The sequence below is a fragment of the Galeopterus variegatus genome, unplaced genomic scaffold, assembly GCF_000696425.1.
Source record: "Galeopterus variegatus unplaced genomic scaffold, G_variegatus-3.0.2 Scaffold254, whole genome shotgun sequence".
Classification (NCBI taxonomy): domain Eukaryota; kingdom Metazoa; phylum Chordata; class Mammalia; order Dermoptera; family Cynocephalidae; genus Galeopterus; species Galeopterus variegatus.
In genome coordinates this window covers 138684-152843 of record NW_007726365.1, presented here as the reverse complement: position 1 = coordinate 152843, position 14160 = coordinate 138684, and the positions used below count along the sequence as shown (strand labels likewise).

The window sequence follows — 14160 nt, the reverse complement described above, 5'->3', positions numbered from 1 at the left end:
GGTCTGGGTCTCATTTTTATTTCCAATAGTAGGGTCATTATTTCTTTTCCTCTCTCTCCTGTATTTTTCTGTACATTCTAATGACGTGCCCAGAGAGTGCTGAGCGCTGCATTAGGTAGACTTTTCCATGCACAACCCTCTTCTCTAGATCTATTTTATGGGATATATTGTATGATCTAAAAAAAACTACATAGCTCTTCATTGCTTAAGCTGTAAAGGATAAAGTTCAAACACTAATTTGGCATTAAAAACAAACAAACAAAAAAAAACCCTTCAATTTGGCAGAATCTGGTCCCTGTCTTCTTTTCCAGATTTACTGTCCTCCTTTCCAAATTACTCTATAGCTAAACGCGCTACCTTGAAGCTGCTCACCTAATGTGAGACTCAGCTAGGGGGATGGACCTTCCTAGTTCTGCAGCACCTCCTGGTCACTTCAGCCAGGTTGGCAAAAATCCCTCTTATGCAGAGAGAATCTGGGCAAGATTGAAGATTTAAAATCCTAATGGTAGTGGTTCCAATTCTAGGTAAGATGGAATATGTACACTCCACCCTGTCTCTCCCATTGAATGCAGCTATGAAACATAACACATAGTTATTTGAGGAATAAATAGTAGCAGGAAAACTGGGGAAGAAGACCAGGATTCAAGTATCACTGAACCAGTGGAAAGTTTACAATTTTCCCTCTGGTATTCTCCAGCCTGAACTCAACAATTGCCCAAACCTGGAAGTGGACACAGACAGCACTCCAGAAGTCTTGTTTTTACTTGAAAAGTGGAAAAGTGAATTTCTAGCACTCAGAGTAGAAGAAATCCTCCACTTTTCTTTCTCTTTCTTTCTCCTTCTTCCTTTCTTTTATTTTTCTCTATACTCTAATGCTGCATTCCCCAAGCAATTCCCTGTCCCCGGGGCGGGGGTAAGGGGGTGTGTGGGTGGGTGCAGCAGCAACAGCTCACAGAAGCCTGAACTCTGAGGGAAGGAAAACTTCTTTTCTGATTGGAGGATGTGTGGACCCCAGGAGGGTGGGGCAAATCCGTTAACATTTTTTTCTCTCTCACTGCCTTCTACCACTTGGCCCTTGACACAGGCAGAGTTATGGGAAGTGGGCAGCACAGCAGAGTCACTAAAGCCTCAGATTTCTGGCTAGAGGACCAAAATGAGCTCAGGGAACGAATAGTACCAAGATTAGGAAAAGGAAGGAGCTCAGGAAAGTTACTCATAACGTTTCATTACATTGTTTATGAAATCCTGGGCTCATCTCTGAGCTGTGCAGGCATAGAATTGACCCTGCATGCTGCACATACATTTAAATAAACCTTCCTCTACTGAGATTTCCTATCTCTTAATTCATTCATAGCATTTTTCCTATTTTTTTAACTCATTTAAGGTTTTCATTTACTGCCTTGAGCATAGTCAGGTCCTTTAAAGACTTTGTCTGATAATTCCAACATCTGGGTTATCACAATATTATCTGTTGATTATTTTTTTCCTTGAGATTGTTTCACATTTTTCTAGCTCTTTGTATGTCAAGTCATTTTGGATTTTATCCTGCACATTCTGACTTTTATTTTCTATATACTCTGAGTTCTGTTTCATTCCTCAAGAAAAAAAATGTTAAGCAGGCAATTAACTTGTTTAGACCTGTGTGTTTAGGCTTTATCTCACTTTTTGTGAATGGTGATTCAAATCTGCTTTAAGCTTCTGAGTTTGTCTTGTGCATGTGTGGTTCAGGGGCCAGCTTGAGCCTTGTGTGGAATTAATACACAGAAGTAGAGGATTCCTCTTTGTAATTCTCTTTCCTCCACAATTGCCCCTCTTTCCAGATATGGCTGTTGTATGCTCCCTTCCCTGGTTCCTCCAGCCAGAAAGATGGTGGTGGGTTTTCTATTACTATTATAGCTATTCATGCTATACCACTTTACGACTGTGACCTACCCTCATTGCAAAGCCTCCACCACACACACACACAGAGGAACATTCACCCATGTCCTGACTGCTCCTTAAAATTCTGACTCCCCTCCGCAATAGCCTGCTTTTATTTATTCTTCAGAATTCTCAGGTAGCTGTTTTTTACATTTTGTCCAGAATTTATAGTTATCATCAGGATGAAATATTGTTTTTAGAAAGTTTACATCATACAAAATATTTTTGTTTGACACATAAAAATGTATTGCCCATGCAAAAAATTACATTAATATAATTAAAAAGACTATCTGGCAATGGTCAGTTTCTTAAATCAGGCAATGTTTACATGAATATGTGTTTTATAATTACTTCACATGCTTCATATCCTTTTTAGTGAACACGATACACTTAATTTTATTTTTTATTTTTATTTTATTTTATTTTATTTTTGTCTTTTTTTTTTTTTCCGTGTCCGGCAACGGATCGCAACCCTCAGTGTTGCCCCCGTACCGGACCGGGGACCGGCGACGGGATCGCAAGCCTCGGCGTTGCTCCCGCGCCTCGCTCAGCCAGTGAGCGGGAGCCGGTCTGTACGTGGGATCCGAACCCTCGGACGGGAGCGCTGCCGCGCTTCCCAAGCGGCACACTATCCAGTGCGCCACCGGGCCGGCCCAATTTTAAATGAAGTACCAGCCCTTCATAATCAAAGCCACGGCTCCTCACTTGTTAACATTTATCTTGTTGATAATAGTGCTATGAAAACTAACACATTTGCAGTACTTCAGTAAGTGGGAAAATTGAATAAAAAGATAATCCCTTAAAATGTAAAAGTAAATACATTCTAAAAAAAAAAAAAAGAAAAAGTAAAACTCATACGGGCAAGGATAACTCAGTAAAGTATGTTTTAAAGTGTACTGAAACGGACAAACAATCCTCTGCAGTATTTCAGGACAGTAGAGCACACAGGCTTTGGACTGAAAATATTGGTTCAAGTACTGGGTCTGCCTCTTACTAGCTATGTAACCTTGGATAAGTTACATCAGCTCTCTGAGCTTGTTTCCTCATTATAAAATGGAGAAAATAATAGTGCCTAACTCAGAGGATACTGGGTGTATTAATTAGGTAATGAATGTAAAGTGTTAAGCATAATGCCAGACACCTATAAAATGTTCAGTAAAAATGAGCTATTAGAACTAGTATTTTCTTCTGTATTCCACTTCTCCTATGGTCTATTTATCCAACTACTAATCTTTATTTGATGCATCTCCACAAAAACAAATTGAGATGTTCCTTCACTTCCAGGAATGAACGAACAGCCTAGTCTAAACTTCAGCATATACTAAGACAAGTTTTAGTTGAATGCGCCCTCTAGTGGTGTATGTTATGTGCACGTACCCAGCATCTACATAAAAAACCTTGCCATGAAATGTCATTAGGCTGGTGCTTAGAACCTAAAGCCAGCTGGTTGAGATCATTATGGTATGAGAAGCACTATCATACATCTTTTAAGAAGTGTCTTATTTTCCAGAGCTGGAGGATTTGTCTTTTAAAATCTTCTCCACTGTATGACCTAGGATATTTGTAATATTTATCATACCAAGTCTCAATATTCCTATAGCACTAACTTTAATCTTTCCTCTTGGAGAAAACCGAGACACTTTCTAGTTTGCTTTAAATAAACATTGCAAAGTGCTTACTCTTCATCCAATTAACAGATACATACTGAGCACCAACTATGTACCAGGCAATGGGGATACAATAAACAACGTATTACACAGTTTATGTAATTTCGAATTTGAAAAATATCATCAAGAAGAACAGATTGCCATGAGTGTATAAATAGGGAATTGGCTTAGTATGGGAGGGGCGGGTTTTGGAAGGCTTACATGAGAATAAAATAGTAAAAGCCTTGAAGGATGAGTAGAAATTAATGGGGAAAGAAAAGGAGTACCATACAAACTTAACAGCGTAAGTGAAGGCCAGGAGACAGCAAGGTACAGGTGGCATTTGAGAAACCAATGAAAGACCCTGTTCATGGAGCTGAAAAAAGAGGAGATTGTGCAATTAGTGCAACTAGAGGCTAAAGAAATGGGCAGACACTTAATAACATGTTATGTAGTTTGAACTTCATCCCAAGAACAATGAGAGGGATTGGCTGGTTTGCTCTTGATTAGAGTTTGGTGTTGGTAACACCAAGGTCAAGGGTTCAGATCCCCATTCTGCCAGCAGCCAAAGCAAACAAAAACTAGGGTTGGCCAGTTAGCTCAGTTGGTTAGAGCACGGTGCCGATAATAAGGTCCAGGGTTCCATCCCCCTACCAGCCTGCTGCTCCCTTCCCCCCCAAAAGAGAGAGAGAGAGAGAGAGAGAGAGAGACGATGTAAGGGTTTAAAGCAATACAGCAACAATCTGATTAGGCAATGTGATTTACACTTTCAAAAGTTCACTTGGCTAAAGCAAGAAAAATCAGGATTTGAGGGAGTTGGGCAAGACAAGCTGCAAAAATACAGGTGGGACATGATGAAAGCTGGGACAAGGGAGGTGGCGGCAGAGTTGAGACGTGGACAAACATTGAAAAGGTAAAATTGATCAAGCATGATGATGGGGATTAGAGTAGTGGTGCTGGTGAACCGAGGATGTAATGATGCCACTTCTTCACTAGGCACAACTGGTGGTGTTACCTGGGAGGAACCGAGTTGTTTCGGAAACTCGGGTTTTCCTCTTAAGACAACTGCTTCGGCTACAACGTGTGATAGATAGTTCAATAATGCCCATCTAGCACTGGGCGGGGGAACCATGAAGCACTGCCCCCCCATAGAGCCCCCAAACGTCCTTTTCAGACTTCTGTCAATGACCCACTACTACTGCGCTTGCCTCTGCCTGGAATGCCCTTAACTCTCTTCCGTCGCCAATTTGTTTTGTTTTTCAAAGTCCAGTTCAAAGGTCACCTTCTCAAAGAAGCCCTTCCGGCATCTCCCACCCCACCGATCCTCTCGTCTATTTCGCGCCCTGAAGTGTGAGTTCACGGACAGCACGGAAGAAGCACTCTTCATCTTTGTGTCCTCGGCGTGCAGCGCCGCGCCGTTCCAACGCCAGGAACTCCACAAACGCTCGTATACTCAGCCACGCGTACCCGCCCGGGAAAGCCCAAAGCCAGTCAGCCGACCCTCCCGGTGCCCGCCGGAAGTGACGCTCTCTCAGGGACTATGTGCTTCCGGTCCCGAGTGCCGTCGCTGGAGGGGGATCGGGCTTCTCTGGCTCGCTAACTCTGTTGCTCTGGAGGATTCATGCGCGGTAAGAAGCCGCGGCAAGACGGGGTCCCGCAGACCCCCGGATGCCACGGTGCCCTCTGGCCTGGCGGGACTTGTGTGGGAGGCGCGGGAGGGCAGAGGAACTGGCTGCTGGGTCTCCGAGAGCCCCCAGCGCCTGTGTGGCTGGAGCGCCGGGCTACGCGGCCTGTCGAGGGCGCCGGTGCGGGGATCGGCCTCAGCCGGTGGGAGCTGCCCGCTGGGGACGGCGCGCCCAGCCCCCCTGGAGCCCGCTGTGCGGTGGGCCCGGCCGACCCGGGCTCTCCCCCTTCAACCTCTTGACACTCAGAGCTTCCCCCTTCCCATATACTCAGGGGAAGGATAATCCACTTCGTCTTGAACAGCCCCGGTCCCCACTGGGACAGTCGCAGGACCTTCGGCGACGAGTGTGCGCGCGTAAAGTGGCGCGCCGCCTCTCACACCGGCTAACTGGGCCAGCCTGAGCGTGTGTTGGACGGCGGGAGCTGAGGCTTTAACGCTGATAGGCGCATGGGATGCTGTCCCCAAAAGGTGGCAGCTTAATAGTTTAATTAACCTTTGATTATGACTGATGTTCTCATTCATTGAAGCAAAAAGAAAAAAGAAAAAAAAATCCTCCTAATTGCTAGATAATATGTAAAGTAACCAAACCATTATTCAGTTTTATGTAGGAGCCAAGTAATTCATCTTAGAATAATTACTTTAAAATGTGTATATGCTCTAAAATGAAATCTCTGTTTCTGAATATTATAGAATATGTATTAATGATTAAAAACAAGATATACTTGTTGGTATGGAATATATCTTATGATTTAAATCATAATTTAAATGGTATAATTTAAGACAATTTGAAACCACTGGGCTGGAAGTAGCATATACACTGATTAATAAGAGAGGAAGACCCTGTGTCGTCACGTGACTGTGAACACATTTTATTTATAAATCTGCCGGAAAGAGTTATAATGACAAACTTCACGTTAAAGGACAAGTGTTCTCTATACTTATAATCTGCTGTTCAAATTGTTGCATTGAAATGGCAGTCTAAGCAAGAAGATTGGGAGAAAGTAGCCTTGGGACTTAGAGATAGGAAAATAAACGGCCAGGAGAACTGCAGAATTTGGGAGGAGTAACTTCATTCACTGTATTATTAATGTGATTTATATTTTGCGAAATAATTTAGGTTTCTTAACGAATCATTTTCCACTTTTAAGCAAGTATTTATATATGCTTTATATGCTTTTTTTTAAAACTGGTGCAGCATCTTCTCTGAAAAGTGCTAGATTTATATTAGAGGCATATTTCTGCTGCATATTATAGGATTAAATATATAGAGAGATCTAAATGAAGTAAAAAGTGTTTTAGTAAGTAAAAGTTTAACACATGGGCATATGGGATACAGCAATATAGCACGTATCATCAGTTTTTTTTTTTTTTTTTTTTTTTTAAATGATGACTAACTAGCCGTGCTTGTCTTAAAGAGTGATAAGGTACATTGGATGAAATCATGACCAGGTGGGCACGAGTTACTACCACACATAACAAGAGACCCTTGCCTGCAACATCATGGGAGAACATGAAGAAGGGACCCTTTGAAGGAGCAAGCCAAAACCTACCAAAGCGTAAACAACTTGAAGCCAATAGACTTTCCCTTAAAAATGATGCACCCCAAGCAAGACTTAAAAAGAACAAAAAGAAAAAAGAGTACTTAAATGAAGATGTGAATGGATTCATGGAGTACCTAAGACAGAACTCACAGGTGGTTCACAATGGGGAGATGATAGCAACAGACAGTCAGGAACTAAGGGACGAAATTGTAGTTGCCTTAAAGAAAGACAGTCGACGGGAAGGAAGACGATTAAAACGACAAGCAGCAAAGAAAAATGCAATGGTGAGTTCATCGCTTATATAGCTAGAAAGTATTATTCATATACTCACACGTATATATCTTAGAGTCTGATTGTTGTTATGTCCTAGATTTATAAAGCATCTTTTTAAGGGCTAGTACTTTTTTGGGATGTATATGCTAGGCACTTGATGTACAGGTTAATTATCAAAACAACACTAAGAAATGATGGCATTATTCCCATGGTATGGGTGGAAAGCACTGAAATGCAGACATGTTAAGAAACTTGTGGAAAGCCACTTAGCGAGTAGTAGAGGTGAAGTTCCAACCCAGAGTCTTTCTGACTTCAGACCTATGTTCTTACTCCTGCCTTCCAATTGCCTTTTTTCAAATAGCCAGTAAGAAAATGTCAGTGTGATGAAGATCAGTTACAAGTTAAATGTGTGTGGTTCCCATTGGTTGGAAAGGATGATGTTTTGTTTTTATCAATGAAAACTTGAGGCATAGGAAAGAGATCCAACACGAATCACACTAGTTAGTAACAGCAGAGTAATTGCACCGTTCACACTCTGAGACTGTCCCTTGTCACTGCTCCCTCCCTCTTCCATGTTACATTCAGAGGAATGCGGGGGTCCTCGGGCTTATTTCTGTAGTGCCCAGCCCTACTTTTCAAACTGTCAGACACAGGAAAGAAAATACATAGTATAGTTTTTTCTTTTCTCTAAGTGAATTTCCCAAGTCTTCTAGCAGGATACTACATAAGAATCAGGACTTGTTGCTAGTTATTACACTTTCACTTTTTATTAGAATTACTAAACATAAAGCAGTGTTTGCACCAGTGCAGGCTTGTAATGTTATAGCTTCTATAAATGTGGCTTCTGACTATTTACAGGATTAGTTCTATGCATTGTCATATTTAAAGATAATTATTTAGAGATAATACTGATGAAACATTTCTTATGGATGAATTTGGATAGAAATGATAATCATTTCTGTTTGGATCAAGATAGAATTTTGTTTAAATTATAAAACTGGTTATTTAAAAATATTTTTTAAGTCAAATAATTTAATTTAACTTGAAGATAATTTAATTGACATAGGTAGTATCGTGAACTGCAAATCACTTGAAAAGGTTTACTGTTATAGGCCTTTTCAAGACAAGCTTCTGTTTATAATTAAGGGGGAGGGAAATTGTTTTTTTCGAGAAAAAAGAATGCTTTATAAATAGTATATAGCCGTTGTGTCCTACTGTCAATTTATTTTGCTATTTTTTAATACCTCATTGTAGGCATCAACTCTTTTTTTTTTTTTTTTTTTTTGGTCCTTTTTGAGACCGGCTGCACCGCGCTCAGCCAGTGAGTGCTGTGAGCGCACCGGTCATCCCTATGTAGGATCCGAACCCGCGGCAGGAGCGCTGCTGCGCTTCCAGCGCCACACTCTCCCAAGTGCGACATGGGCTCGGCCCATAGGCATCAACTCTTAAATGCTAATAAGTTGACTAAGATATAGGAATTTAAAGTGCGACACGGGCTCGGCCCATAGGCATCAACTCTTAAATGCTAATAAGTTGACTAAGATATAGGAATTTACCAGTCAGCTCTCCACAGTCACATCTACATTAAATTAAAGGCCCATTCAAGAAATTTGTATTTGTTGATGATTAGGTTTTAAAGGTCAAGGCAGTGAACCACTTTGATTTCACCTCAAGAAGCCAAGACTACTTCTGGTGGTGATCTAGTCTTTAGCAGTAACTTTTTCTGCACCTGTAGAATTAATGCAGTTTCTTTGTTTGGATCAGCTCATTCTAAATGTAAAAGCTATCAGAAGAATTTAAAGGGACTCATCCTTTTTCCAATATGTTAAACAGGAAAAAAGAAAGTGATGACAGAAATATGTAAAATATGTTTCATTTTGCCTGTTGAATTTGCTTTTTAAAAAAATCCTGTACTTATTTTGGAAAAAATCATTAAGTGATTATTTGTTGTCCAGGAAATATATATATACCTCTTTCCAGTTTAAATAAAATACTTTAAATATCTATCATCTTTGATTATGGTTGGTGTTCTCATTTATGGCAGCAAAAAATATCCTCCAAATTGCTAGGTAGTATGTAAATAACTAAAGATTGTTCAGTTTTATGCTGGAGCCAAATTTATCTTAGCATAAATTATCCCTTTAAAATGTATTGTGTGTATATTCTAAAAATGAAACCTCTATTTCAAAATATTAAAGAATGTGTATTAATGGTATAAAAACCATAAGGACATACTTTTGCTATGAAATATATCTTATGATTTGAATAATAATTTAAATGGAAATATTTGACCTAAATTCATTCAATTATGTGAACTTTAAAAGAGCATACACTAATTTTGAGTGATAAATTTTTATAGCCATTGTCTGTCTTCTACAGAAATCTCCATTTTTGTAGTGCAGACATCCCTAATAGTCTATTTGCTCAATTCATTTAAGCAATTGCCTTCTACACAGCCATATATAACATTGTTTCTGAGACTGATGGATTTATGGATTGAGGGTTTTCAAAAGCATTGAGACCCTCTGAAGGAAATGATATCTCCTAGTGTTTAGAAATGTGTGAAACACTTTTTTCTACTAATAAAATACTGAAATTTCAAGAAAAGAGCTAAATAACTTTAAAATGAGAAATGTTTTAAAGGTATTTTTGCTAACAAGAATTGATAAAGTCACTAGTGTAGTTTTGCAGCATGGAAACTCACATTTTGTTTGCCCAGGTATGTTTCCATTGTAGAAAACCTGGCCATGGAATTGCAGATTGCCCGGCTGCCCTTGAAAATCAAGATATGGGCACAGGAATATGTTATCGGTGTGGCTCCACAGAGCACGAAATAACTAAGTGCAAGGCTAAAGTAGACCCAGCTCTTGGTATGTTTTTCTTTTAGTTTTTTGTTTGGTGTGTGTGGAAAGTGGCCAATATATCGCCAACTGGGTATTGTTTTGTTGACAGAATTTGTTATGAGCTTGCCACTTGATATTTCAAAATCATATGAGATTAAATTTTAAATTATATCAAATATATATTTTCTATTCAGAGTATTTCTTTTAAAAAATGTGTAGTATATGTCTTGTCACATACATAATAAACTTAATAGGAATCATTGATTTTACAGGTGAATTTCCTTTTGCAAAATGTTTTGTTTGTGGGGAAATGGGGCATTTGTCCAGATCTTGTCCAGATAATCCCAAAGGACTCTATGCTGATGGTGAGTACTGTTATTCTTGAATGTCAAAAATAATAAGACATGCAGAGTTGAGATTTAACTTACACTCTTAATAGTTCTTGAATAGATTCTTGAATAAGTAGCAAAACCTTGAGAATTTTATTTATCAAGTGCTATTCTATGTACTGGGCTTTTTGAGCAATATTACTTGATATATTAATAAATAAAATCAGAAAAAATTGGTGTGTATTTCAAATTGTGCTTGCTTCAGCATCATTTGTGAGAGTATGTAATACATTTCTACTTTTAACAGAAGCAGAGAGATTATATCTCAAACTAATATAAGATTTTTAAAATAGTGTTATGTGTTTAATCTCAGCCCAGCATACCATTTTGGTAGAAGGGCTGGTACATACTATTCAATATTGTAGTAATTTTTGTTTCTGAATTTTTTCTTTAGTTAATTGTCTGTTGTGGGATCATGTAACTTTCTTCAGCTCAGCCCATGTCTTAAAGTCCTCACAGTAAAGTTTGTGATGTCTAGAGTTTTAAGGAGGAGGTTGTTATCTGTTAATGCAATGGTGGTGCTGTCGGGTTCTGGACTCCTCTGTGTCATGTCCTGGGTGCCCCCTGGAGAAGTCCAGTGAAAAAACATAGCTTTTGGAGTCGGTCAGACTCAGGTTATAACCCCAGCACCACCACTCACTAGTTGCGGGACTTCAGCCAGGTTACTCAACTCTTCTCATCTCAGTTTCCTCACCTGTAAAATGGAGCTGGTAAAACTATATTGCATTGGTTCTAAGATGCACCCTTTCCCCCCCACATTTTAATATCTTTGAAATCATAGTATATCTTACCATTGGTGGATCCCACATAATTGACAGTTTTTTTCTTTCTGAGAGGTATGTGGGATAATGATATATCTTATAATCAGTGGTGTCTTAGATTTGATGAATTATGGTATTTACCTGGAAGAGTTATTATGAAGATTGAAATATGTTATTCAAGTGCCTCTTCTGTTTCACTATGGCAGTTAAAACAATAAAGAGACCTGGGCCTGGAAAGTGCTCATAGGTGCATTTTAGGTTTGAGCTTATAAAGCTAGCCAGATAGCATGTCTAATGAGCAAAAATGGCTTTAAATGGTCAATCGAAGTGGCTACATATTTAAAAAAAAAAAAAAAAAAAGGCTGTAAGGGGAGTAGATCATGTAATGTGAGAATTCAGCCAGCTTTGTATCCCATAGGGTCATGCTTCTGACTAAGTCACTTAACATGTGACCGTGATCATGATAATGCTTAACTATTAAGCAATAGTGTTTGACCAGTAAGTGAAAGACTCATTTTAGAAACCACATGTGTTATAATTTACAATCCTGGAATGTTGTTTAAAGTAGACAAATAGGCATTTTTATTAGGGTTAGCATGCCTGGCAGGTGTAAGGTACTGAAACAAAGGTAATTTCATTCCTTTCATATGCTTACCGCCATCTGACTGGTAGAATACAGCAGTGGTTCCTAACCTTTTTTGGGGTCATTGACCATGTGAGAATCTGATAAAAACAAAGGACAGCCTGTTCAGAAAAATGCATCCACACACACTTTTTGTTACAGGTCCAAGGGTTCCCAGACCCTTGACAATCTAACCATGGTGAAGATCCAGATTCTGTGCAATGTTTCTTGGATAAGTGCCTTGCATCATATCTCTCTTTTCTTTCCTGCTTCTCCCGCAAAGGCCAGTTGCAAGAGGCAGTGGATAGGTACAATTTAGTGCTCCAGGAGGTTAAGAGGAATAGAGAATGAATTACTAATAGGAATGGTGGCATCTACCTATGTTACTAGCTCCAGCTACTTTTACAGCTGAAAGGATGTGAGGCTCAAATAAAATATGGAAATGCTTTGAAATGTTAAAAGCCCTAAGTAAGTATGAGATGATATTCAGTAACTTTGTTCTTTCAATAGGTGGTGGTTGCAAACTTTGTGGCTCTGTGGAACATTTTAAGAAAGATTGCCCTGAAAGTCAGAATTCAGGTGAGATCCCTGGGTCTCCATTTAGGAGGGGTGAGATTAGTATTTTTCTGTGTTTTGCTGCATTTCGTTATCGATAACTCATGATATTAGTCTGTTTCTGTTGCTTATAACAAAATACCTGGAACTGGGTAATTTAAAGAAAATGAAATTTATTGCTTACAGTTTTGGAGGCTGGGAAGTCCAAAGTCCAGGGGACACATCTGGTGAAGGCCTTGTCATGGTCGTGACTACAGCAGCTCAGAGTATCACATGGTGAATATGGTGGAGCAGAGAGAGATAGAGCTTCTCATGAGTTCTCCTTTTAAAGCCCTCAGAACCACACCCATGACCACCATTAAACCATCAACTTAATCACATCTTCAAGGCCCCACCTTTCAATTACCATAGTAGGATTTCCTGCCCTCAACAGTTACGGTGGGGATTCAGTTTTGGGGGGACATTCAATCTAAAGTACTGTGGTGCTGCTGTGGTGACTTAATCACTTCTCTGTCAGCAACAGACACAGTACTGAGTAACTGTGCATTAGCTGCTGTTCTCAGTTGGGAAAAAGAAAAAATGACCAATAAGCCTTTAAAGCATCTTATATAAGCATTTGTATTTACTAACTAATGAATTTAATTATAATAGACTCAATTCTGTTAGTTAACATATTGATTCATTAAAAGAAAATAAAAAATATGAAAATAACTCTCTCCATTCTTATTCTCTGCTTTGTGTGTACCTTAAGGATTCAAAGTTGATTGCAAAAACTGCCAAAAATATTTAAGGTGTATTATTCACACAGCATCTGGCTAGTTATTTTCTTCTTAAGGAAATACTTCCTTCTTCATCAAAAACTTCATAAATGTTTACTATACCTATGGCAGACTTTTGAGGAAGTGGAGACCATTATTACATGAGTTTGCCTGGATTAGAAGGATGGTAATTCTTTGTGAAAGAAAGCAAGACAGTAGGATAGCACAGTAGTGCTTCTTAGGGAAACAGCACACTTCTTTTTACTTCATATAGTTACACTACTACACAAATAAGTCTGCCCATTCTTCCTACCCCTAACATTTAAATTTGAAAACCGAGAGTTCTTGTTTACAGTCTTGTCTAGAAGAAGATAGTCCTTACTACATTGTAGGCAGTGAGATTGAAAAGATGAAGTAGCATTTGAATTCTCCCTCCTGGGAGGATTGCCACTTCCCAAATGACAAGACTGACAAGCAGATGTTGTATAATTTCACAGGTGGAATCTTGTGCATTTAAGACTGATGCTTCGTAACTTTTGCTGTTTACAGACACTTGGAATTCATTGACTCTATAATGATGAACTCTGGGAAAGAAGAATGACAAGACTGACAAGCAGATGTTGTATAATTTCACAGGTGGAATCTTGTGCATTTAAGACTGATGCTTCGTAAGTTTTGCTGTTTACAGACACTTGGAATTCATTGACTCTATAATGATGAACTCTGGGAAAGAAGGAAAGAGATTTCTCATCAATTTGTGCATTGCAAAGTAGTTGCTGCATATTCCTAATTGGAATGAGAAATTGCCTGTGGTGCTCTGAAATCAAGGGTTATAATCAATTACAGAACTGCTTACTTTCCTATAGTGATGGAGTCTTCCCTCCTTGTGATTATTCATGTCAAAACCAATTCCTTTGCTAAGCCAATACCAATCTAAGTGGGTGCATTTGATTACTGTTTTTCTTATGTTCTGACTTTTCTGTTCCTTTACAGATCGAATGGTCACAGTTGGTCGCTGGGCAAAGGGAATGAGTGCAGACTATGAAGAAATTTTGGATGCACCTAAAACACAGAAACCCAAAACAAAGATACCTAAAGTTGTTAATTTCTGATAATAGTTAGTACTTCGGTTAGTCACCACCTCATTGTTACTCCCAAACTGTGCCTA

General features: G+C 39.2%; 1 protein-coding gene across 1 annotated transcript; it reads left to right on the top strand.

The window, feature by feature from the left end:
- Positions 1–5511: 5511 nt before the first annotated feature.
- Positions 5512–14154, top strand: ZCCHC9 (zinc finger, CCHC domain containing 9). Its single transcript, XM_008566607.1, has 6 exons — positions 5512–5718; positions 6666–7075; positions 9784–9934; positions 10180–10272; positions 12190–12258; positions 13986–14154. The coding sequence occupies exons 2-6, from the start codon at positions 6692–6694 to the stop codon at positions 14102–14104; spliced, it is 816 nt and encodes a 271-aa protein (XP_008564829.1). The 5' UTR covers positions 5512–5718; positions 6666–6691; the 3' UTR covers positions 14105–14154.
- Positions 14155–14160: the final 6 nt, after the last annotated feature.